Source organism: Mauremys reevesii, linkage group 9 (assembly GCF_016161935.1).
Source record: "Mauremys reevesii isolate NIE-2019 linkage group 9, ASM1616193v1, whole genome shotgun sequence".
Lineage (NCBI taxonomy): Eukaryota > Metazoa > Chordata > Testudines > Geoemydidae > Mauremys > Mauremys reevesii.
This window is the reverse complement of record NC_052631.1, coordinates 24,566,955-24,593,799: the sequence shown is the minus strand read 5'-3', so window position 1 is coordinate 24,593,799 and position 26,845 is coordinate 24,566,955. Positions and strand designations below refer to the sequence as shown.

General features: G+C 42.6%; 1 protein-coding gene across 2 annotated transcripts in view; it reads right to left on the bottom strand.

The window, feature by feature from the left end:
- Positions 1–296: 296 nt before the first annotated feature.
- The window catches only part of GPR149 (G protein-coupled receptor 149), a 237,823-nt gene continuing 211,274 nt past the window's right edge, over positions 297–26,845 (bottom strand). For both annotated transcript variants that reach the window (XM_039488658.1, XM_039488657.1), the window contains one exon: positions 297–3,803. In XM_039488658.1, the coding sequence (XP_039344592.1) occupies positions 3,231–3,803 (573 nt within the window). In that variant the 3' untranslated portion in view covers positions 297–3,230. The remainder of the gene's footprint in view (positions 3,804–26,845) is intronic.

The window sequence follows — 26,845 nt, the reverse complement described above, 5'->3', positions numbered from 1 at the left end:
ACAGGGAACCTGTATCGATGGCAGACAAATTAAGTGTAGACACACGCACAACGAGGTCTATGCAACGCCGCTTACAGCAACCTAACTTTGTAGTGTAGACCAGTCCTAATACATGAACCAGGAGAAAACGAAGCGAGTTTTCTGGAGCACTTTGCAAATGGCTCGTATCTGTTGAATAATTAAGACATGGGTGTTCACACTGTTTCAAATGTTTAATTGTAGCAACTGTTTTAAAACAAAACATAAAATAGACATTTAATACATTACCAAATTATTTACAGAATCATCATAAAAGAAAACATATTTATTATAGACCAGTAAGACAGTACTTTACAATTAGGTCAAGTTGAGGGCTGCATCTAGATTGCATTTTAATCCCTCCTAAATACAATCAGATGTTAACACACCATCAGTTAATATTCTTCCTACACACAATACTAGTCTCTCTTTGGGAGGGGTGGAGGAGGTGGTGAAAACCAACCAATCAACAAAGAAGACTCCAAGGTAATGATGGATTAACCCTTTTTGGTACCCTCAGGGAAAAATGTTGCCCCTCTAGCCCACTCCCCCTATGGGTATGTTGCCCCAGTTGGGGTGCTACCTAGGGTATCGATGCTGAATTTAGCAAATAAACAAAACTTATATCCAGGAACACATTGGACACATGTTCAAGTAATCAGATGGCATCCAGTGGGCAATAGCAAAACATACCACCAAGTCAAAGCAAAAGGAAAGTGGAGCCACTTTAAGAGGACTCCATCTGTGTATTGCTTTTCAATCTTGGCTACTGGATTTCACCCTTCATTTCCTCTTGTCCTGGGCTTGGGGTAAGTGGCCCATAGATTAATACATCGCTGCTCTGAGGAAAGCACTTGCTTAAACTTAGTTGGGATTTTTTTCCTGCCCTGAACAAGGCTGTGAGAAAAGTTGCCACCTCATTTTTGAGCCAAGCATTCCAGTTTTAAAGAGTGCCAAGTCTTCTTGCTGGGCCCCAAGACTTGTATCTAGCAAGATGTTTACAATCCTTTGATCTGATGCTTTAGACTGGAATTCAACTGAGAAGGGCTTATCAGATCAAGCTGTGCTCCTACAATGCCTTCTACCTGTTTTCTGTAGAAGACAGCAGAAAGCAGTAACTTCAGAAATAGCAGGGTGCCCATTTACGATTTGTTAAAAGAATATAGATTTTTTTTTTTATGGAATAGATCTTAGAATAGATTTTTCTTGACAATATAGTTTCTAGTTAAATCTGAAATGCAGAAGCAGCTATAGTGTTACCATCCTCAATTTCAGTGTAGAAGAGCGGCACATTAAACCACAGCTCCTAGCACAGCATGATCCATCTCCATCTTAGCAACCTCCAGTCTTCGGGCCTCATTCTCCTCAGATTTACACCAGTGTAACCCCAGTGATTTCAATGGAATTATTTCTGATTTACAGAACTGAGAGGGGAAACAGGTCATTTGTGCTCACACCTCCATATTGAGGGTTAACTGCAAAGCAAAATAAAGTCAGCCCCGTGTTTTGTTTTGCTTCTTTGTGGTCTCTAAAGAAGGGCTGAAAGGGTTTCTGCTTATTTCCCCCCATCCCTTAGAAATTCAGGCCTTTTCTAGACTTCTCTCCTGGAAAATTTGGGACCATTATAGCTCTACAAGAGATTAGGGCATCACATAAACCATGAAAATGAAAGCTGATTGACAGGGAATGTGATCTTTGTTTAAAACTCTTAATTTTTTTCATCCCTATTTCAACTCAAATGCCTGACAAATAGTTGGAAGAAAAGGGCTTGATGCATCATTTTGCTACAGTCCTTTTGCTAGACTGATACAAAGGGGTCAAAGAACAAGTGCAATCCCTCCCTTCTGGCTCTACCAGCTCGGCAGCAGGCTCCTCCCTCTCATAGCCCTGGGGGTATTCTCAGGCAGGCTGTGGAGGAGAGAGATAACGGATCCCTTGAAGGAGGATGTGTGGCTGGGACAGACCTGCACCTCAGCCATACTGTGACTCTGCAATGGCATGTAGGGGCTATTGCAATAATGGTGCAAGTTAGGGCCACTCTCAGGGTTGTGCCTTGGGTTGCACCATCCCTGGCAGCCTCTGAAGAGGTGGGGTGCATGTCACCCACACTTTCTATGCTAGTGCTTGTATGGGGATGACTCTGGCCTTGATAACCTTTAAAGATGAAGGCAGCTGCATTTTATGCAAATTTAAGCATGATGGTGTTGTTCCTGGCATGTTCCCAACCTGACCCTTGTTTGGATCAAGTATGGACACCCTGTAAGGTTGGAAAGCCTCTTTTGCTTACATGGGAAGAGAAGGTGGGGGCAGGAAGCGGGTTCCTTAGATTCCATGGGATAAGTAAAGTGAACATTGATACACGTGTACAAAGGAATGTTGAGCGATTAGAACTTTGTTGAAATACATGTTACCATATTTACAGAATGTGCATGCTTACATTTCAGCTACCCAGATTCAACGTTGATATTATAATGGTTAGTTACTTATGTGGTACATAGGAATTGTGTACATAACAGTGGAAACTTAAAGCACTTAGGCCTCTTTTATCCTGTATTTAACCAAATCCTGTATTCAGCTTCTGGCTTTAGCTGTTTTTTTCTGATAAATACTTCAGGCACAAGACATCAGTCATAGCAGAATTGTGACAGAAGGCCAAAAAATGTTAAGAATCTTTCCTTAGATGGGAATGGTTTGATCAGTCAGTGTTCACAGGTTTCCATGGGTAGATTGCCCAGTGCCAACAAGCAACCAAAGCAGCTTCTAAGCTTCTATTCAGAAAAGGTTTTAGAAATTATAGTAACAAAAAACAAAAGCTAAAACACAACCACCACCACCAGTGTTGCAATTCTCTAATCAATATTATAAAAAGCTATTAACTATTTGATGTTTTCCCATCCATACATTTTAAAAAACCTACTTATTGGTATGGTCCAGTGGTTCTCAACCTTTTAGCTATTGTGGGCCATGTATGCAGCTCGTTATGTGGGCCAAAACCACACGATGTACCTGTATGGCCCTGAGGATGTCACATGTGCCGCAGCTGTGTGTTGATTGGGCCGCAAGTGGCCCATGGGTCGCATGTTGAGAACCATTGGTATAGCCAAACAAAACAAAATTACTTGTTACAGAAGAGAAAAGTCATTGTGTTTGATAGATCAATTGAAGCAGAGGAAGAGTGTCAGTCAAATCAGATTTACTACTCTAAGTGTCTTTTAATTGCTTTTGCCATCTTCTTCCCTTTTTCTGTATGCTTTATTTAACAATTGTATTTCTTCCTGATAACCATCTCTCTCCATATGCTGCTTTTTACTATTCCGCCTATGAGCTTCAACAGTATCTGGAATTGATATGTTAATATCGCTGTCAGGATTGTTTGATGGTATAAAGAGAGAGTAGGAAGCAGTTTCTCCTAAATCGCATGAAACAAACCTGTTTTCTTTCCGTGAATAACGCAAGGATGGGGATCTGACCTGGGTAGACGACTGGCTGATATTACTGATGATTGATACAGTATCCATGGCCTCTTCATTGTCGCAAATTTCAAGAACTTCTAAATGAATTTTAACATTTGTGTCTGCAAATGTAGTAGGAGAATCCTCAGGGTTTGGCTCATGACCAACACTCTTTGATCGATATACTTCAATTTTCTTTGATGTGGGTGTTATTTTTTGCCCTTCAGTGCTTACCTCGTAGGTAGATAAAGAGAGAGTTTTTCCCGTGGGTGCATGGAGAGATACAGTCCCTTGAAATGCACATAAAGGAATAGCTAAGGCCCCACCTGAGCGCTGGAAAGAAAGAGAATTGCCATTATTTAATGTTCATTTCTGAAGTCAGAATCCATTATAAACAAGCCAATTATGCCTAGTTTATTAGCCTGCTTTCACTACTGTACATTTTCTCTAGGAACATTAGAAGCCCGGTACTTAAATCAACAGTATGATTTTTTTAAAAGGGTTTAAAGCACCTATTGTTTTCAGTGAGCAAGGCTCTTTATGATGCATTTTAATATAAAAGGCAAGGTTATTACCACAAGAGTGACTATGACTCAGTTATATGCACGGACACAAAGTGACTTCGTTATAAGAATTCATAGGATTTAAATGTAATCAAAGCCTGGTCTACATGGGGATCAGGACTGTGCTAGCTCTGAACATATTTAAGCACAGTTGGCAATGGGAGATTCTGTCAGTTTCCCAAGCCAGTATGGGACAGGGGGTGGGACGGGAAGAAGAGGGAATGGTGAAAAGGGTGCTAGATAAACTCTGCCAGCTGGCACTCTATAGGACAGATTTATCACAGAACTAACTTGGTTACACCGAAATGGTGTTAGAACCCCGCTAGCAACTACCATGCTTCAACGTGGTTGTACAGTAGCAAGCACTGTTCTGCTCCCAGAGCAAATCAGGATTTTAAAGGGTTGCAGTCCCCCCTGGAACAGAGGAACAGTCACTATGTTAAAACCATTGGAAAGTGATCTCCATTGCAGTCCTGAACTACCTTGTGTAATGCTGCAGCCAGGAATTCTTAGCATTCGCATTTGAGTTTATACAGAGAAAAGTCTCTCCGAAAGTTACATTCCTCCCCAAAAACATGTTAGTAAAGGTACAGGCATTACAAAGAGAGTCATTGAAAGGATCTGCGTGAGAAGGACTACAAATGGCTGAGCTACCTGGCACACAGGGATTGGAGAGTTGCCCCTGCAGGGCTTCTCTACCTCCTGCTCCCCAGCAGATCTGCTACAGTTTGGGCCTTGAGTGTCCCCAGAGGGGCAGTGGTCAGCATCTCTAATTAGCCTTATTCCAAAGCAGGAGGAGCCTTGTCTAAGGCAGACGAATACTTGCCACCTTTGCAGTGGGCCACCCTGGGAGGAGGTGCCAGAATAGTTAAGAGGAAGGATGCAGGGCAGAGGAGAAAATCACTGTGACTCTGGGAAGCTGCAGAGCCCAAATCCACACCCCCAGACACTTAGTACATCTACATTGGAGCTGGAAGATATAATTTCCAGCCCAAGCAGATGTACCTGCATCAGCTTTGATAGAGCAAGCACCCTAAAAATAGAAGTATAACCCTGGTGGCGTGAGCAGTGGGAGGAACTAGTCACACTGAGTATGTATCTAGGGTCCAGGATGGGATCGTACTTGGGGTGGCTAGTCCCTCTCGCTACAATGGCTACCCCTTCTATTTTTAGCATGCTAGCTCAGTCAGAACCAGTACAGGTATTTTACACCTTCCAGTTGCAGTGCAGACAGACCTTAAGTGTCTGCCACCTCTGCAGGCAAGGCCTCAGGTAGCTCTTTGAGAGTCACTCAGAGTTCCTCCCTGCTCATGTTATGGGTCCAACATAGCTGGCTACGGGAGCAGCTGCTGTTAGGGTATCAGACAGCAAGTGTGAAAACTTGGGACAGGGGGTGGGGGGTAATAGGAGCCTATATAAGAAGAAGCCCCAAATATTGGGACTGTCCCTATAAAATCGGGACATCTGGTCACCTTAGCTGCTGTATACAGGGCTGAAGGTTCAGGAAGCAATCCCCAGCCCCAGTTACTCTTCTCTGGACCCCTTCCCCATCTGCTGCTACAATGCAGTAGTCTTAGCTTTCTGGTAAACTGGGGAATGAAGTAACCAGAGGAGGAAGGGAGAGGAGAAGAATCAGCCAAAAGAGGGCTGCCAATAAACAGAAAGAAAAAGGATGACAAGGAGGGAAAAACCCACAGAAAACCAGGATTGGAGAGGGCTTAAAAAAGGGGTGGGATGGAAAGTATTTAAGGTCAGCAAAATTTCCCCCTGATTTGTGATACGATTGTGATGAAGCCACATACAGCTGGCAGACATGAATATTAGATAAATCCTACACGGCAGAGAGCTCAGAGTAGAACCCTAGTTCCTCAGTTCCAAAAACTACAGGCCTTCACTGCTTGAGTCAAAGGGACACTCTGTCAGCTAATGCTAGCAGAGGGGCTATATTCTCTCTAATGACTAACTAACTGGAAGCAGGGATGTGTATTGGGATTACTTGGGAACTGAAAGATGGTTCCTCCATTTTGACTGGCCCTGATTTTCATCTCCCTTCACAGTCAAGCTGAGCAAATCTTTAGTATCAAAGCAGTTTAGCCCACTGACGTGAAAGGCAGGACCGCCCAGAAGATTCCGGGGGCCCGGGGTCTTCGGCGGCAGGGGCCCCGCTTCGGCGGTAAGTCGTCAGCGGGGGGTCCTTCCGTTCCGGGACCCGCCGCCAAAGTGTCCCAAAGACCCACGGCAGGGACCTCCCTCCGCTGAATTACCGCTGAAGCGGGACCCGCCGCCGAAGTGCAGCCCCCACCGCGGGTCTTCGGGGCACTTCGGCGGCGGGTCCCGGACCGGAAGGACCCCCCCGCCCCCGCCACCGAATTACTGCTGAAGACCCGGCTGCACTCCAGCGGCGGGTCCCACTTCGGCTGTAATTCGGCGGCGGGGGTGGGGGGGTCCTTCTATCCCAGAGAGGAAGGACCCCCCGCCAGCGAAGACCGGGGGCCTGGGCCCCGCAAGAGTTTTCCGGGGCCCCCGGAGCGAGTGAAGGACCCTGCTTCCAGGGCCCCCGAAAAACTCTCGTGGGGGCCCCTGCTGGGACGGGGCCTGGGGCAAATTGCCCCTCTTGCCCCCCCCTCTGGGCGGCCCTGGTGAAAGGTAAATTTACTCTTGAGAGGGCAAGGAAGGCAATTATTTGTGGGTTATTAAGGAAAAGATCTTGTGATGAAACCTGGTAGAATAAGTCAGGAGATTTACAGGGTTGCCATGCCGCTAATAAAGTTGTATGAATCCTTAACACAGATACTTGCAAAGAAAAATGGGATCTTATTGTGCAAGAGAATCTTATTAGACTCAGGCCTATTCAAGCTTGGACAAAGCAACTAGCCTGAAAAGAAGTTGATTTGCCCTGCCAGAAATTGGCCTGCTTTGCTGGAAGGAAATAAAACAAAATTTGCCTTCTTTATAGATTTGTCAGAGAAAGAATTTGTCAAGAATTCCCCCAGTTTACATTAAGTAACAGAGGCAGCTGATGTTCTGTGTCTGGGTCCAACTTTTAGTTCTGTCTATAAGTGTGTGAAAGCCCGATTCAATTCACAGCGTAATACTGAATTCATACGGAGGGCAGGAATGGTGTGGCTTGCAGCAGTGGAGGATAGTGGGCCGGAGAGTGCAGTAGTTCAGAAATTCATTTCCAAATAAGTGATAAGACTTAGGACTCAATTCTCAGCCCTGGTTCTAGCTGCTTTCTTTGTGCTGTGCAGGCTCCTAGTCTACACCGTTTGAAGTTCTCTGTTCAAGGGTCAATTAGTGTCTGCATTTCTGGCAGCTAATCTGGTTCAGAGTCTGGAGTACTTTCTAAAAAACACACTTAGGTTCTGAAGGACATCTGGAGTGTATGAAAAAACAAGATCAATAAGGACTGAACATTCTAGCACCTATTAAGCGCAAGGTTAGATTCTTGTTTAAGATATTACAGATTTGTAAAATTGGATGTCTAAAGGACAGAGTATATCCGAGGCCATCAGAGTGAATTCTTTCTTGAACAGAATGAGTAATTGCCACTGCCATAGTTCTCACTGCTCTTTCTGCATAGTTTATTTTTAAGTAAGAGATCAACATCCATCTTAAGTAGCCAAATGTTCATGCCAAATTTATACTTTTCCCGGTGTTCAGTGAACTATATAATTTCAATAGTTACATTATAATTTAGCTGTGTATTAATGGAAAATAAATATTATTTATCTTCATAGCCATTATAGCTGTAGCAGACACAGAATTTAAAGCATAAACGCACAAATGTCCAGTAATCTATCCCCTACATGCCTTAACAGAGCAAATGTTAATTAAACAAACATGTTAAACAATGCAAAATATTATGACAAAAACCCAAATCAACCTAATACTAAATAAAGATAATGGGCCTTATATTGTCCCATGGTGTTTACTAATAGAGCTGGGGAGAAAATGATTCTCCCGTCCCAAGAACATTTTTGAGATTTCAAACTTTTTTCCCTTTCCCAAATTGGGAAGAAATATTGAAATCTCAAAAATTTCGTAAAGTGAAAAAACTTTAAAATAAATTGGGTTTTGGTCAATTAAAAATATTTCATTTTGATAATTTTGAAATGTTTAATTTTGACGTTGACTTTAATTCACTCTATAATTCACTCAAATTTCAAAGTGAAAAGCCATTGTGAACCAAAATCCAGAATTTATTTTGAAATGTTGAAGTGGGATGTTTTGACAGTTTCAAAACTTTTTTCACATTTTTTCAAAACTGACTCTTTCTCATGAAGTTTCAGTTTTGACAAATTGTCATTTTTTCCAACAGAACATAGAAAAATTCTCAATTAGCTCTGGTTACTAACTGCATCCAAAAGCATTCTGGGCTCTCTCTCCCCCTCTATAGTAACACCTGTTATTGCACTAGGAGATGAAGTGAGAGCCAGGACAGAGATTTGAGTATTGATATTCCATGTTCACACTGGCTGACCACATTAAAGAGTAGTGCTTCTGCACTCTACACTAGTGAAACTCGGTCAGCAAGTGTAGCTCTAATCAGAATGTATTACTATAGTCTTGCCTGGAAGGTACAGGGCCATGAAGGAGAACTGAGTGGTCCCCTGGAGTGGTTGCAGCCTCCTCCTGACTAGCCAGAGATGATGAAAGCTGTCTAAGCAGTTGACCTTCTTTGAACACTTGCGGAATCTAGTACCCTATTAATCTACTGAGTTAGCACAAGGCCATTAGTCCCAGGGTGGAGAAAAATCAATGATTTAAATTTTTCTTTTTTAATGATTGGATTTTTTAAATTTAAATTGGACTTTGATAAAATGCTTTTTGAAGAAAAAACCTGTCTAAAGACAGTTTTAATTAAGATACATTATAGCTCAAAGATATCTCATCATGGAATAGGGATCTAATCCTATAGTATGAGATAATATAGTCATGTAATGTTTAAGAAAAGTTTTCTAAATGAGTTCCAATAGTTCATGGATTAGGGACCCGATTTTATGGGGTTCCAGGGGTTTCTGTATTGATTATTTAGGTTAATCTTTCTATCTACCCAATGGGACTCAGTGCTCAGTGTAGAAGATACCATCGGAGATGCTTAGTTTTGTGGTTCTCAAACTGTGGATTTGTGTCTCCAGAGATAATATGCTTGTTAACAGCAAAAATGTTTTAAAATAAATAAATAAATAAATAATATATAGAGGTGAGAAATAAGAGACCTCAGCCCTATTGTCTCTCTGCAAATTTGTGTACATTGAGTCAATCCCTTACCTCTCTCTAAAAGTGCAAAGTTTCAAAAAGTTCAATGAATAGAAGATTGTTGGGGGGCGGAATAGATCTGGATGAGGGGAAGAAGTGTGGAGATAAATGTGAGAAGGGAGGGACAGGCAGCAGAAACAGAAGTGAAACTGTTTGAGCAGCATATTCCAGAAGTCTTGAGGTCTTTCTGAGCATAGCCTTCACTGATTTGAGACCTACCATAGCATTCTCTCACTAGAAGGGAAAACCTATAATGGCAGCAGGCCGTAAAAGAGACCCAGTTTGGGAATATTTTAATGAAGTTCCTCTACCTGTGGGTAAGAGAGGCATACATGCAAAATGCAAACAGTGCAACAAAGAAATGCAAGGTCTGGTTGCCCACATGAAACAACATCATGAGAAGTGTTCCTTCTCAGGAGGAAGCTGCACTGAAGATGATGAAAGGAACATGTCTGATCATGTAGGATCTTCAGGTTGGTAAAGTTTTTTATTTCATACTTCTTTCTTAAGGACTGCCTGTCTTCCTTCTGGACTATTCTTCAATTCTCATGTTTGAGCAAAAAATATAGTTGTTACTCTATGGTACTATCATTTTAGATGCAGTTGTGATAAAAAATAAATAGCTGAAATAGGTAGATTTTCCTTTTACAATTTCACCTTTAAAGTAGTACTGAGTGTCAGTGAATGCAATGAGTAATACTAAATGAACAGTATGGTAATAATAATTAAATAACTGCATTGACTTATTTTGTTTAGGAGAATCCATCCTCAACATACAGGATTCTGAAGATTATCCACCTTCAAGATCACCATCATTTTCTATAGTTTCAGAGTTATCTGCCAATGATAGTGTTTCAGTCACATCATGTATGTCACATAGCCACAGTATATCACCTCTTGCAAAAAGAAAAAAAAATCTCCACCATCCAGAAACAACCGTTGATAAGTTTGTGATAAGAACCAGCAGATTACAAAAGAGGTAATTAATGAAAAAAATTGCCCGGATTGTTTATGCAACAAACTCTCCTTTCCATATGATTGAGAACCCATACTTCATTAACATGGTTCAATCATTAAGACCAGGATACAGTCCACCCAACAGAGCAGATGTCACAGGCAAATTGCTGGATAAAGTGTATGAAAAAGAAATTGAGCAGTGTGCAAAAGATCTAGAGGGTGAAATTGTTAACCTGAGTCTTGATGGGTGGAGCAGTGTCCACAATGATCCTGTTGTATGTGCTTGTGTGACAACAGAAGAAGAGAATGTCTTCCTTTCAGAAACAATTGATACATCAGGAAATGTGCACACAGCAGAATACTTACAAGAAGTAGCAGTAAAAGCTATAACAAACTGTGAAAAAATATTCAAATGTCTAGTATGCATCTTGGTCACACTGCAAATGGTATCCAAGATGAGAAGAAATTTAGAAGAGAGTGAAGAGCATCCCAAGCTAATAACATACGGTTGCAGTGCTCATTTGATGCACCTCCTAGCCAAAGACTTCAGTGTTCCCGAAATAAAGGCTAATGTTGAAATTGCAAAATACTTCCGTAACAACCACTTTGCAGCAGCTGCTCTGAAAAAAGTGGGAGGAACCAAGCTAACTCTCCCACAAGACGTGCGATGGAACTCAGCAGTGGACTGTTTTGAGCACTATATCAAGAACTGGTGAAATCTGATGACAGTTTGTGAGCCAAATCATGAAAAAACAGATGGCACTGTCACACAATGGCAAGAAAATCCTCCAAATATAAATGATTAACCTGTTGCTTTAGAGATAGTTCACTTCCCAATGACTTCATAAATATCTGCTTCAATTACCTTTGGTAAATGAAATAACCAAACAATCATTCATTTTCTGATACAGCTGTAAAACTAATCTTAAAAGTTTTCAAAATAAATCACTTAAAAATGTATAGTGTGTACCTTCTAAAAATGAAACCTACATCTATCTTTGAGTTGTGAAGAATATGTATTAAGGTTATACCAACCAACAAGAATGCACTTTTCTGTAGAAATCTATGATTAAATTGAGTCTTCCTGACTAGTGATTTAAATCAAATCCACTGTGTTTAGTCCTCTATTTACGTCTCAGTAAAGCAAACAAGATCTGACACTCATTCATGTAGACTTGTTAGTAACTGAAAATGAACTGAACAATGTGAGCCAAAGGTTAAAGTCTATTGTGGATTCACATCTCTTACCTAGGCTGGTTTGCTTGTGTTGCAAATCTCATGCATGAATGAAATAGCCTAAGTAGGAACTGTATCTCACATATCATATTTAATATAAGGGAGAATAGATTTGGAACAGGAAGAACTTTGTTAATTCTGTGAGAGAAGACCAGATACAGGTCTTGTCTACACCCATGTAAACTTGGAGTAACTCCATTGACTTCTGTGGAGTTACTTTGGATGTAAACTGGTATGAATAAGAGCAAAGTGTGACCTTAGCGTCTATTAAGTTTGATTATCTTTATAAAATAAGGTATTGTTTGCCTACAAGTATGTAACATTAAATAGTGTGTCTTGTCATTGTATGTCTACAAAGTGGTGGTGTTTCAGAGCTGGCTGTTGATTTTATTTATTTAAAGATGTCCATTATGGGTCTACTATTTCTACTTCAGCACCTCTTACTAATCCAATATTAAGTACAGCATTTGGAGTATGACTTCTGTCCCAAAACAAGCCTGATTCTGGTACATTCTGTGAGGCAGAATTTTGCCTTCTATTTCTTTGTAAACCTAATTTTATGTTTTGATTATAAATCTTTTAATGCGATTTTAATTTAAAAACATTAAAAAAGAGGAAGCTGTCTGAGTGATGGACTCCCATTTATTCTAGTCAGGTTCATTTACCACCCTCATTGTGTTACCTAAGTGAAACAGTGGTATCTGCAATTGTAGCAGGGATATGATTCTTTTTTAATACAATTAAATTAGAAAGCGATCCACTGTTCTCTTTTACAGCGCTCTTCACAAGCCCAAAATGTTTTTGGAGGAAGACTCCATCTTTTTGTCTCTTTCAACATTCCTTCCTTCCTACACCGTACATTACAATAGTACACTTAAAAAAAAAAGGTATGATTTCTAAAATAAATTTAAATTCAGACTCCTCCCACACAGTATATACTACATCTCCTCTTTTAAAAGCATAATTATAAAGGTTCTTTAACTAAGGAACAGGAAGCCTACTGATAGTCTGATTCTCTTGATCATCTTCAGAGAGCCAGAATTTTGAAGATGTCTTGACTTAATGCATCATCCATTTGAATGCAGCAGGGAATTATGCATTTGCATAGGGGTGAACAGCTATTAGAAATAAAAAAAGCTCCCTCTTTCTAGTGAAAATGCTTTTTAGTATCCCTGATATACAGGCAGTCTAGCTGCATATTAGATTCACATATTAGAGAGCATAATCTGCTAGAGTAAGATTTAGAATATTGCTTACAAATTCTTTAAGTCTAACATTGTGTTAGTTCTGCCATGAGTTGTTATAGTTTCATGAAGGCAGGCCACAGAATTCTGATCTGCATGTGTTCTTAACAAAATGCTGCCACTACCAATCTTTTTTTATTGTAACTCTTCAGGCCAAATGGACACTTGAATTCATTTTAGAAAACCTAGTCCAGTATGGTAACAAGTAGCTCTTTCAAGAGCTTCTCATCACCTTCAACTCCCAGTGTAACTGATGGGAGCAAAGGATGCTCAGGCCTTTGAGGCTCAGACGGGGTGGCTCTAGGCATTTTGCTGTCCCAAGCACGGCAGACAGGCTGCCTTTGGCGGCTTGCCTGCGGAGGGTCCACCGAAGCCACGGAACCAGCAGACCCTCCGCAGGCACACCTGTGGGGGGTCCGCTGAAGCCACGGGACCAGCGGACCCTCTGCAGGCAAGCCGCCAAAGACAGCCTGCCTGCCACCCTTGCGGCGACCAGTAGAGCGCCCCCAGTGGCTTGCCGCCCCAAGCACGCGCTTGGCGTGCTGGGGCCTGGAGCCGCCCCTGGGCTCAGACACATAGAGCGAAGTGTCTCGCGAGAGCTGTAGAACGGGGCCTAGGATCTGGTCCTTGCTCACAAAGAACAATTTAACTAGCAGTATGTACAGTGCACCTTACATCGGTCAAGTTTGTTTTCCACTAAAATGTAAGTGCTTCAATCTGAAAAAAATAAAAAATTGTTAATATTTTAAAAGATGCTTAAATATATTATTTCTGCTTCTGTGATGCTATGCCAGAAACATGCGATTTAGTAAAAAGTAAAGATTTGGGGCCCAATTCCATGTGCACAAGTTGCACTAACTTCCCTAAGAGTTCCTTGCACACAGTGTGTATGCAGAATCAAGCCCTTTATTTTCTATTTTTACTGTGTGAACAGTGTGCATTTCCATCATGTCTCACCACAGGGCCTTTCATCTGTATGAATTCCTGTCTGGATAGCTGTAGGCAATCCTGTCTGTTGGAATCTGGGACATCGTTTTCACTGGAGGACTACATATACCGGTACATTCATTTTTTAACAAGAAGAAATGAAAAGTTACAGTGGAATAAATAACAGATGTGTTCATACCTCACATACATCATTCATACCTCAGCAGCAGTCATTCCGAGCAAAGGAATCTCTGCAGAATCACTGCAGCAAATCCTTTTTTGTTGATGTAAGTCTCACACTGTAGCCTATTATGTTTGTGGAGAATTGAAAATACTCCTCCCTGTATGAGGCAGGTCTGACACTCCCCCCACTCACACATACAGAGTGAGCTAGATTCTCCCTCCTCTTCTGGCTACTTTGTGCAGCTTAGGCAGAATCTGAGCCTAGCTCACCAGCTAAGAATTCCCCCATGTTGTGGAGCTCTCAGCTGGTGCAGAGAGGCATAGCTACGCCCACCTGGCCAAGGAGCCATGGCAGAGGGAGTGAAAAAGGGGGGCAGCTGTGGTCTAGCAATATAGTCAACTGGCACATGGCCAAGCTGTTGGCGTAAGTTAGAGCTGCTGTAACACCAACAGTCTAGGGCTGCTTCAGATTCACCATGAGAAACACAGAGGCATAGCTCACTCTCTGATGGCTTCCTCTTGCTCCTGTGCTGAGCAGATCACAGTGCAGGAAAGGGTCCAGGGCTGTGTCTTATCCGTAAGATTTCATATCCAAAGGAGGCCAAGATAGAAAGACTGCTGGTTGTGCGCAGCATATAGCTTGTTTACAGCAAAGCTAAAGTAAAATGGCAAGTTCTGCTGCCAGACGCATGAGTAACTTCACTGAAATCAATGGCACTACTCACAAGAGAAAGGGCTGCAATATAAACCCCAGAGTCTCAAATTGTTTGAATGCATCCGGACGCATAAACTGCAATTCTTGTTATCATCAAGCTCTATTTATGGAGCCTAATCCGGTAGTCTCTCTGCAGTCCGAACTCACTAGAAATGTTGCCTGAGTAGAAACTGAAGGATCTGACCCATAATAAAGATGTTCTGTGGGGAAAAAAAAGTTTTAGAATCTTCTTCTGTATTTCCCTTTGTAAACTGGCAAAAAAACTTCTTGATCCAGTTTTGCAAGAAATGTTGGTTATGCACCCAGGAAAGAGTAATAAAGTGATTGTAACTTGCAAGTACATAGTTAAGGGAAGTCATAACATGCTGAAATAGGGCTTGCTCCTGCAAAGTGTCAGGCACCAGCTAAAAAGGTACCGTATGCCTTTAACTCCCATTGATTTCAATAGGTGTTGCTGAGCACCCTCACAGTAAAGCAATTAATGTGCTCCTCAGTTAGATCTCGCTATAATCAATTATGTATTCTGCTTCTTGTGGGAATTATATTTCAGGTGCAAAATATTTTTGTTTAGAAGTGTGAGTTGGGAGGAGATGAAGTATTTATTTCGCTAGCGGGAGCCTAGAAAATGAGGCAAAAAGTGTTGTTTGAGAATGATTTATCAGTATACCTTAATTTCACCAGGGAAACTTTTCTATGCATATTTGACATTTTGTACTGAACACAACTGACCTTATTCTGTTCACACATGAGGAACATGAACTCAGTGGATATGAGTCTCCAATGCCTTGTACCCTGTGCAGTCATTTAAGCACATGCTTAACTCCTACTAAGAAGCATTCAAGGAAAGATTTGTTAGCAGGAACTACATAGTGGCAAAGGGAAAAATCCAGCTCCAATCTCTGAATGTCCTTATTGATTATTAATTTTCTCTATCCAGAGAATAAAGTCAAATCTGCTCCAAGAGTATGTCTTCAGCCTGATAATACTTGTGTTAGCATCTGCCTTGTGCTAAAAGCAGAGAAAAAGTGCTCTGCAACAAAACAGAGGTTGAATGATAGTTCAAGTAATTTCCGACACAGTGAAATAGTGAGACAAAAATGACTGCAGCTATATTGCCAGCCCCAAGCATTCAAAAAATCATGAATTATTCCCTCCCTCCAATCATGATGTTTGCATAAGAATCTGAATTAAGAAAAATACATTCTGGATTCTTCTTATTTTTCTTCTGGTTTGGGAATCCTTAGGTTCATGTTTTCAAGCTTTTTCTCTACAACCTTAAGGGCTAGAAACTGCAATTTGTTTAGAAACAGAAGAAGATATTAAAATATTAAAGGCAAAAATTATTCAGCATTAAGAATGAAATTGTTTTATCATTATGTACTGTGCATCTATGGTCTGTATTTATCATCCTCATTCTGAGGACCTTTGCACATCTACGCACAATAGGAGGGGATAAGACCTGGCTACCATAAATATTTATTCACACAACTGTAAACACTGGGGAACCAGGGACATTGCTTCACACTGGATCAGAGATCACATCATGGTTTGTCAGTCCAGTGTTTGATTTCTGCAGAAAGCAGGAGCACTGCAAGTATGAAGATTCTCAACCTGGAGAGGTGGGAGTGCTCTGTACCATAGCTGTGCCTACTTATCAGCATGGGTGTGAATACCTGTTTCTGACTGGAGAATCATGCAATGAGACTGGAGGATACTAAACAGGGACTCTTTAGAAGTGGTTTCATGTAGAACTAGACTAAGATCTCAGTTACACAAATGTAAATCTACAGTAACTCCACCGACTTCAGATAAATTAGAATAGTTTCTCATCAATACTTTATCACATTACAAACCAACATTCTCCTCTGGAGAAGGCCACATATGAGCCATTTCTTGTGATCTACCCTGTTCTTTGACATCCTAGTCTCATATCTAAATAGCCCCTGGGATTTGTTTCCTACAAGATCACTTCCTCCCCCTCTTCAAAGCCACACGAACTGAGTAAAGTTTGTAGCTAGCCTGCAGACAGCCACAGTCAAAATAACGTAGGAGGATTTTCACCTATGACCAGCATTAAGTAACTTGGGAATAGCAAGATGCTAGAAAACAGCCTGGTAGAGATCCTTTATTCCTCAAAACAAAAAATAAAGCCAGACGTGGAAGCACACTTGTTAGGAACACTTCTTTGGTGTTCCTTCTCCTCCTTCAAGAAAAGATCTGAGGCATGCTACAAGAAACTCAAAATCTTTTAATTGTGGAAGTAAATTAGGCTTAATTGAATTTAATGCCACTTTAATTCTGAATAAGAACAACCACACAGACACTTAATGCAATTTAAGTAATCCACTTTAAATTCGCACCCTTAATTTATTCAGATTAATTTTCTGAGTAACCCTGTGTAGACAAGTCCATAGAAGCTGTAACCTTGTGAGAAATAGAGCTCGGCTTGGCCTGTCATCCCAAATTGCTTCCTCACTTTCAACAGCTGTTATTGATTTGTACCTCCTTGTATACAGTTGTTTCCTAGCTCTGCTGGTTAACCCTTGCTTTGCTGGTCTGGAGCTCCAGGGCTTTCTCACCCTGTCACCTTTGCCCCTCTTGGGACCTAGACAGGTACTATACCCTGACAGAGGGCTAAAAAGAGGTTTTCAACAAAAAGCTAGTTATAAACTTAAACACAGAGGATGAAATCCTTGCCCCATTGAAGTCCATAGCAAAACCCAAAGAGTCTACTCCTTAATAATAAAAGCAATGTAGTGCTTTTCCTTCCTAGATGTCAGAATACTTTATAAAGGAGATCACTCTTATCCTCATTTTACAGATGGAAAAACTGAGGCACAGAAAGGTGAAGCGACATACCCAAGGTCACCCAGCAGCAAAGCCAGGAATAGAACCCTGATCTCCTCGGCCTGTGGCAAAATAACAGTAAAACTGAGTAAACCTCTAAGACAGGGGCAGGCAAACTTTTTGACCTGAGAGCCACATCAGGTTTCCGAAATTGTATGGAGGGCCGGTTAGGGGAGGCTGTGCCTTCCCAAACAGCCAGGTGTGGCCCGGCCCCTGCCCCCTATCCAACCGCCCCCTGCTTCTCGCCCCCTGACGGCCCCCCTGGGACTCCTGCCCCATCCAACTCCCCCTGTTCCTTGATGACCCTCCTGGGACCCCCTACCCCATCCACCCCCGTTCCCTGTCCCCTGACCGCCCCAGAACCCTACCCCCATTCAACTCCCCTGTTCCCCGCCCCGACCCCTGTCCACCCCCCACCCCCTGACCACCACCCCTGAACTCCCCTGCCCTCTATCCACCCTGCCTCTTTCCCGCACTGCCTGGAGCACCGGTGGCTGGCGCCACCTGGCTGGAGCCACAGCCACGCCTCCTGGCTGGAGCCAGCTATGTCACCGCACAGCACAGAGCACCGGATCAGGCTGGGCTCTGCAGCTGCGCTGCCCCAGGAGCTCGTAGCCCCGCTGCCCAGAGCATTGCGGCGGTAGCAGGGCAAGCTGAAGCTGTGGAGAAGGGGGAACAGTGGGGGATGGGCCGGGGGCGAGCCTCCTGGGCCAGGAGCTTGGGGGTCAGGCAGGAGGGTCCCGCAGGCTGGATGTGGCCTGTGGGCTGTAGTTTTGCCCACCTCTGCTCTAAGGGGTTTGTGCGCCTAATAACTTTAATGGAATGTAGACTATAGCTGAACTATATTTTTAGAATGTTTCCACTGACGCCTTCATTGTTGCTTTTCATGGACAATGTTTTTTCTGTTTACTTTAAAATAGACAGTCTTCAAATCCCCTAAAATAAAAATTAACTGCAGTAACATTTATTACTGAAGTAATTTGGCCTTTGGAAGGCTGACTGCAGTAAATTTAGAGGCTGGTAGTTAAAGGAAGAGATGAGGTCACCCCAAGTGACTTGGAAACCAGTAATTGGGTAGGACAATGGCAATCTGTCCAGATCTGTACTTGGAGCAAATTCATATAAAAAGGAGCAACAGACACTGTTCAAAAGAAGTGCCTTGCATGGTGACAGGTTTCAGAGTGGTAGTCGTGTTAGTCTGTATCCGCAAAAATGACGAGGAGTCCTTGTGGCATCTTAGAGACTAACAAATGTATTTGGGCATAAGCTTTTGTGGGCTAGAACCCACTTCATCAGGTGCATGGAGTGAAAAATACAGGAGCAAGTATAAATACATGAAAGGATGGGGGTGATTTACCAAGTGTGAGGTCAGTCTAACAAGATAAATCAATTAACAGCAGGATACCCAGAGAGGAAAAATAACTATTGAAGTGGTAAGAGAATGGCCCATTACAGACAGTTGACAAGAAGGTGTGAGTAACAGTAGGGAGAAATCAGTATTGGGGAAATTAGGTTTAGGTTTTGTAATGACCAAACCACTCCCAGACTTTATTCAGGCCTAATCTGATGGTATCCAGTTTGCAAATTAATTCCAGTTCTGCAGCTTCAAGTTGGTGTCTGTTTTTGAAGATTTTTTGTTGAAGAATTGCCATTTTTAGGTCTGTTATTGAGTGACCAGAGACAGGGCCGGCTCCAGGATTTTGCCGCCCCAAGCAGCGAAAAAAAAAAAGCCGCGATCGGTGGCAGCTCCACCACGCTGCTTTCTTCTTCGGCGGTAATTCGGCAGCAGGTCCCTCCCTCTGAGAGGGACCGAGGGACCTGTCCCCAAAGAGCCCGACATGCCGCCCCTTCCCCTTGGCCGTCCCAAGCACCTACTTGCTGAGCTGGTGCTGGCCCTGACCAGAGACTGAAGTGTTCTCCTACTGGTTTTTGAATGTTATGATTCCTGATGTCAGATTTGTGTCCAGTTATTCTTTTACATAGACACTGTTCGGTTTGGCCAATGTACATGGCAGAGGGGCATTGCTGGCACATGATAGCATATATCACATTGTTAGATGTGCAGGTGAACAAGCCCCTGATGGTGTGGCTGATGTGGTTAGGTCCTATGATGGTGTCCCTTGAATAGATATGTGGACAGAGTTGGCACCGGGGTTTGTAGCAGGGCTTGGTTCCTGGGTTGGTGTTTTTGTTGTGTGGTGTGTGGATGCTGGTGAGTATTTGCTTCAGGTTGGGGAGCTGTCTGTAAGCAAGGACTGGCCTGTCTCCCAAGGCCTGTGAGAGTGAGGGATCGTCCTTCAGGATAGGTTGTAGAACCTTGATGATGCACTGGAGAGGTTTTAGTTGGGGGCTAGTGGTAACGGCTAATGGTGTTCTGTTACTTTCTTTGTTGGGCCTGTCTTGTAGTAGGTGACTTCTGGGAAGCCTTCTGGCTCTGTCAATCTGTTTCTTCACTTCACCAGGTGGGTATTGTAGTTTTAAGAACGCTTGATAGAGATCCTGTAGGTGTTTGTCTCTGTCTGAGGGATCAGAGCAAATGTGGTTGTATCTTAGAGCTTGGCTGTAGACCAGGGGTAGGCAACCTATGGCACGCGTGATTCTATGCAGAGATCACTATCTAATTCTGTATTTGTCACCATGAGCAGGGCCGGCTCCAGACTCCAGGCACCAGCAAAGGAAGCAGGTGCTTGGGGCGGACAATGGACAGGTGCGGCACGTCCGGGTCTTCGGCAGAAATTTGGTGGCGGGTCCCTCAGCGGCAAAAAAGCTGGAGCCAGCCCTGACTATGAGTCAGTGCGAAACATCTTCGACTGTAAACAGGTGAGCTGATATAACATTCAGTCCAGCTAAGCAAAATAAACTACAAATCCTTTCATTCCTTCTATTTTCAGTGCACATAAATGAGACCTATATATGTAAGAGCCTCTTGAAAGAGTTTGCTTCAGGCAGCCAGTACATGAGATATCAAGTCAGGAGAAAAATCAGTAAAGCCTATAAAATAATATATTAGATTCTCAGGGGTTCTGACAGATTTCTGCTGCCTAAAGGCACCTAGCTGGAGGGAAACGTGATACATTATCACATAGGCACGCACTGTTCAACCCACCATGCTTTCTAAGAGAGAAAAAAAACTACAAGGTTTCATAAAATGTTAAAGATATTTCTTTTAATTGCAGCTGAGGAGTTAGCAAGTGACAAATATAATTTTTCTAAGCCTTTTTTGTTTTGAGCACTTCTCTTTTCCAATACCATTTACAGGAGCTAGTGTGTGGGTATATAAGACAGAGGGCCTTATTACCCTATGACACCAGTTTTATAGTGCCCAGAGGATTCAGGGGGCCTGGGGCAAAGCAATTTCAGGGGCCCCTTCCATAAAAAAAAGTTGCAATACTATAGAATACTTTATTCTCATGGGGGCCCCTGCAGGGCCTGGGGCAAATTGCCCCACTTGCCCCCCTTTCCCCCCCGGGCAGCCCTGGAGTAACTCTCATTGACATCAGTGGAGTTATTTTTGATTCATTACATTAAAAAGTGAGAAGACAATCAGGCAACAGACTCCTACATATCCAAGGCTCCAACATACTATCTAGGGGTCCAACATATAGTCTCTTGGAACCTATTTCTTGAAAACATTAAATGAAAATGATTGGTGCCCTTTACATTTTTCTTTAAGGGTCTTAAAATAACAAAAAAAGGACAATGCTGCTTTCTAAGATACAAATTAAAATGGGCACCCTTACATGTGCATCGCTGGATAATGAAGAGTGAGTCAGCAAGCAAGGTGAGGAGGCAGTTGTAAAACAGGATTATTCATGCCTTTCCTATTTTCTTGAATTACTTCAGGTAAGTGAGTATTACACACAGTCTGAGACCCTACCCCACTCCTCTTCCGGAATGATCCATCTTGGGGAACAGTAGAGTACCCTGAAGAATGTTCAGTCTCTTTACAAGTTATGTCCACATGAAGCAGTACTAGAATTTTTCCCAAACTCTGACCAAGAATAAAGTAAGCAATGACTGTTCTAACTGTGAAAGCTTTGGGATGAATCCTTTACTGAGACAAAATTACTGTTACGTAACATGGGAGTTTTGCCTGGCCAAGAACTGCAAAAGTTGGACCTTAGTTGTTTTTTGGCAGACTGTCATTATTCACCAGCTTCAGTAAAATAATTTTTCTAATTTTGAAAAAGTTTGCATTGTTCAGAGCTGCCTAAGCAGATCAGAAATCTCCACAGGTGCTGGAACTAGGGGTGCTACCGCACCCCCACCTTGAAGTGGTGTCGATCATATACAGGGTTTACAGTTTAGTTCAATGGCTCTCAGCACCCCGACTATACAAATTGTTCCAACATCCCTGGAAATCTCTGACCTTCAAACCCCCACCACTACCCCAAACTACATATCCTCAGCTACTGGATTATTGCATTTGTTCCCTTGAGCCAGTTTTACTTTTTAGCACTATTTATTTTTAAGCTTTGCTTCCCCTCTCTTCTTTCCCCCAGTATTTTTAGAACAAGGTCAGACAGTCTAACTCTCAACCTTCAAAACTGTATGACACAAAATGTGACAAAAGGACTGAAATGCCCTTAATATCTGTACCATACGCAATGATAGATAATGGCGTGCAACTATAAAAAGGATGCCATCTCACTGTATGAATTAGCTTTTTAAAAAAACTAGAAAGACAAATTCCATCATGTGCAGAAATAAGAATTCCCTCACAGGGGTTTATCAGCTGAGTTTGAACTCCATATTCTGAGATCTCCAGCACACATATTTACTAGCTAAGCTAAAGGAGCAATTGTTATCCCCTAAGTGGACCACTCTGTAGAAAGGGACTCAACACAAACTTGACTAGTGGATTACAAAACTATTTGCTAGACAATAATAGTCTCCTGGAGATTCGGATTCGAATAGTCTACTGGAGATTTTACGTCCGTCTTTGAGAGGGAGTGTGTCTAATGGGTAGCACAATGACTACAGACAGGATATCCATAGATTTTGCACATTCATTCTGAGATGCAGTGTAGCTGAATGGATAAAACTTGGTTCTGTCATATCAGAGACCCAGGTGCTATTCTCAGCTGTGCCTGAAGTGACACCAAGGTGAGATCAGAACTCATGGCTCCCATCTCAGTGCACTTTCCCTACAGGGTTTTTAGATAGAAAATCTGGCAGTACAGAAGAACACCTTTCCCAACATCTGTAAGTTTGATGATGAGGGAAAGGTACACTGTGTCTCATAAAATGAATTATTTTCCTGTCAAAAAGGAAGATTTTAGAATGTACGAGACTGGAGTTACCTAGTGACTAAGCGAATACTGCATATAACCACCAGCATGAACTTTGAACACACATTGTGTTGGAACAGACCTGGAAGAAAATGTACTAGACAGGTTTAGAAGTACTGTGTGTGGATTTAGCCACTTGACTTCCATTAACATTAATGGGAGAAGCAAAATATCCCTCGATAGCTTTGATTAATCTACACTGTGATTTAGTACAAAACACTGCATCTGTTAATTCTGCCTCTACCCACATCTTTTCAGCAGAGACCTTGCTTGCTCTGCAGAAAAAAAAAATTCAGAAGCTTTATTTTTGTGTTAATATTTTACCATAGTTAAAATAGAGGCAGAACATAGCTCTTGGGGCAACAAGATAGTCAAGCAAATCTACTAAATGGGGACAGAGGAGCAAGGAAGGAACTTGAGGAGGAAGGGAGAAGAGGATAGAGAGGTGTTGGAGTATATAAATAGATGAGAAGTGACAAATAGGAGCACATGCCAATCTAAAGATAGATAAAATGTGAACTAGTGTTACAAGATATGCATGTTCTCATTAATCAGGTTAGCATTTAGTTTACCATGCTGATTACTTCCACTCATTTCTTAACCACAGTGAGCCACATTCTGATCCCCCCACTCATCCTGTATAGTTCCTTGCTCCACAAGTAGTCCCACTGAGGTCAATGGGCCACTCAGAGTAGGGTGTTTCCAGAAATGGAGCTCTGTATAAATATGGCATTTAAAGAAACCAGAAGAATGGCCAAGGAAATTGTTCTATTTCTCTCTATTGTGACTGAATAGAAAATTAATTTTTAAAAAGGTAATCTGTGGTTAAATTTCTGACAGGGAAATCTCTGAGTAGAACTGCCCACAGGTCTCTGAGCCTGAGCCAGCAGTAGATTTAATTTTGAGTCCTCCTCTGCTTGCCTCTCAGGGGACTGGCTATGCCACCTGGTGCTGATTTGACCAAAAAGGAGCAAGTGAATATTGTATTACGTTTATTTATATGGCACCAACAGGGTGCTGGATCCTTTACAAACAGATGAGACTATCCTGTTGCAGATGTCCACATGCTAAACAGACACAATACAGAAAAAGGAGAGGAGCAGGTGCTATCTATAGCTCCTAAAAGACTGAATTCCTGCAGGGTTTAGGTGTTCCACAACAGGAGAAGTTTGCTGCCCTAAGTCTATTTTACCGTCATTTATTGAAAATATGAAGGTATTGTAAGATTATTTTGATGATGTGCATCTTAGGGACAAATTCTGCTCCTCCTCCTCCATAGCTCCAAAAGTGGTTCAGTTCTGATATGCAAGTCGGGGGCAAGGAAATGCAGTAGGCTCACATCTCCTGTGCAGTATGGAACTGAGAACCAGGGTGACTCCCTATTTGCCAGCATGCAGCATATGGGTCAGACTGGGATTATGGCAACGCAGAGACTCCAAAGTATCTGCCACTACATAGCTACTCTCAGCCTCCCTTTGCAGAGAGGGCACATTACAGCCACTCCAGCTTCAGTAATCCCCCCCCTAGGCTGAGACTAAAGCTCTTCTCCCTTCCCATCACAGCTACTTGGATCTGGATCTCCAACTCTAAGTGTCTGTGTCCTACATCTTACATTTTTGTAAAGCTGGAGATCCTTAACTTTCCAACACCTGTATTTTGCCTGGCAGAAGCATAACTGACTACTTCATTCTCAGCCTATAGCTATCAAGGCTGCCACACTAAGTGGGGAAGTCTTCTTGTTAATAGCTCCATTTTCACCAGCTAAGGAGCTGACCTCATGTTTGCCAGACCTTGTATTCTGCCTCCCAACGACTCTGACATTCCAGGATTTCACAAACTTTATCAAGCAAGTAAATAGGAACTGCTTCCTACCTTAATTTCCAAATTTTATTTTAAAGTAACCATTGTGATTTATTGCATTTATGAGTTCCAATACAGAGCTAGACCTGGTCTGCTTCTTAGTCGTAACTAAGTTATTGACAATATAGGCTCTTTTAATATGGTACTATTTCTGCTCCCTGATTGGTCAAGGGGAACTTTCAAAGCAAGAAAATAATGAGTGATGAGTAACCAATAGTGAATAGCCTTGTTCACATATGCATCCAAGTATTTGGAGGGAAAACAGCCATTCCCCGAACGTTTGCACAAACAAACATGGACATGATCAAAATAAACACTATGGAGAACATTTGTAAATATTGTTTTTAAAGAACCATCTATCAGAGAAAACACAATTCCACTGAGATTTTCAAAGCTGCCCACGGATTTAGGTGGTCAACTCCCATCTGTTTCAATAGGAACTGTGCATCTACATCCCATAGATAGCTTTGAAATCTCAACCTTCATGATTAGATTTAAAGTAACAAAAATTCACAATAATTCAGGCAGCCTGCAAATCTAATTCCCAATATACCTGAACTAAACCCCATAAAGAGGAAGAGTGGCTTTGACTGGAAATGGGAGCATATTATACTTTTCATAAAAAAGCAATGATGAGTTTACTTCTAGCTGAAACTGTCTGTTCTGGAAGGCTTAAAAGTGGAAGAAGAAGCTTTTTATGTTCTATCAGACATTTTCATTCCCCGCTCTCTCAGATGTGCTTCCTTGCACCCAGCAAGTAGAGTTAAGCTAAGTAAGGGGCCCAAACCTGGAGTTCTTACATGAATACTAACAGAGACTACTTGACTTCACAAGGACTATTTGTGCCATGACTGCTCGTAAAAAATATCACAGGATAGGGCCCAAAGAGCTAATAGCCTACACATGCAGTAAAGAGAATTGTTGAAGCTCAACTCATAGTTCTAGCAGCATTATGTTGATTCTATAATTCTGTGAATGTTACTCAAAGAACAACAATAATCCTCACACAAAATGGCATAGAAAATGCATGCAGCAAACATAGCTGTGACAAAGAAAAATAAGTGGAGTTACAGCAATATAAAGCTGTTGCAATGCACTGGTGAAATGCACCCATCAGATTAATCCTTGAGGTAATTGCACTGAAGAGAAAATGAGTTACACCAGAGAGAAGTTTGGTCTAACATCTGGACTAGGCTCTGACTAGAATACTATATATTAGACCAGGGGAGGGCAAACTATGGCCTGCAGGCCAGATCCGGCCCATCAGGGCTTTCGATCTGACCTGTAGGATTGGCAGCCCCGGGGCGCAGCAGGGCTACAGCAGGCTCCCTGCCTGCCCTGGCCCCACGCTGCTCTCAGAAGCAGCAAGCCCCATGTCTCTCTGGCCCCAGGAGGGGAGGGAAGAGAGGGCTCCATGAGCTGCCCTCACCTGCAGGTACTGTCCCCACAGCTCCCATTGGCTGGGAACGGGGAACCTCAGCCAATGGGAGCTTCAGGGGTGGTACCCGCAGGTGAAGGCAGTGCATGGGGGAGCTGCCTGCCCCATTCCACCCCCAGGAGCTACTGCCGGACATGCTGGCCACTTCCGGGAGTGGTGAGGGGCCAGGGCAGGCAGGGAGCCGCTGCCACCCTGAAGCCACTCAAAGTAAGCGATGCCGGGCCAGAGCACACACACTGAACCCCTTCTGCATCCCTCACCCAACCCCCTGCCCTGATCCCCCAACCCCTGCCTTGAGCCCCCTCCTGCACCCCAACCCCCTGCCCTGAGCCCCTTCCTGCACACTGCATCCCTCCCATACCCGCATTTCAACCCCCCCCAGCCCTACATTCATGGCCCTGCATACAATTTCCCCATCCAGATGTGGCCCTGGGGCCAAAAAGTTTGCCCACCCCTGTATTAGACCCCAAACTGGTACAGTAGCATGTGGGTCAACTCTCAAAGATAGAGTGAGACAACAGTCTGTGAAGAGACCCAGTCAAATCTACTCCACGTTCATTTTGATGGGAGCCCATATAAAATGTACTGCAATACATAATCAGCAGGGCTAGCCCAAAACATTAGAGGTTACGATAGAGTGACCACAGGGTTTTGAACAGAACACTTCATACCCTGCTCCTTTGTAGTAATCATTTATTTCTGTGCTGTTAAAGAGCAGTTACGTAATCACTAGAACTGGCTGACTGCAATTAGTTGGGTGAAGGAGAATGAGGGTGGTAAATTAATTAATGGTCTCCTTAAAAGGTAGACTGGAAAAAGGAGGTTAGTTGGGTTAGAGAAGTGCATTCTTCA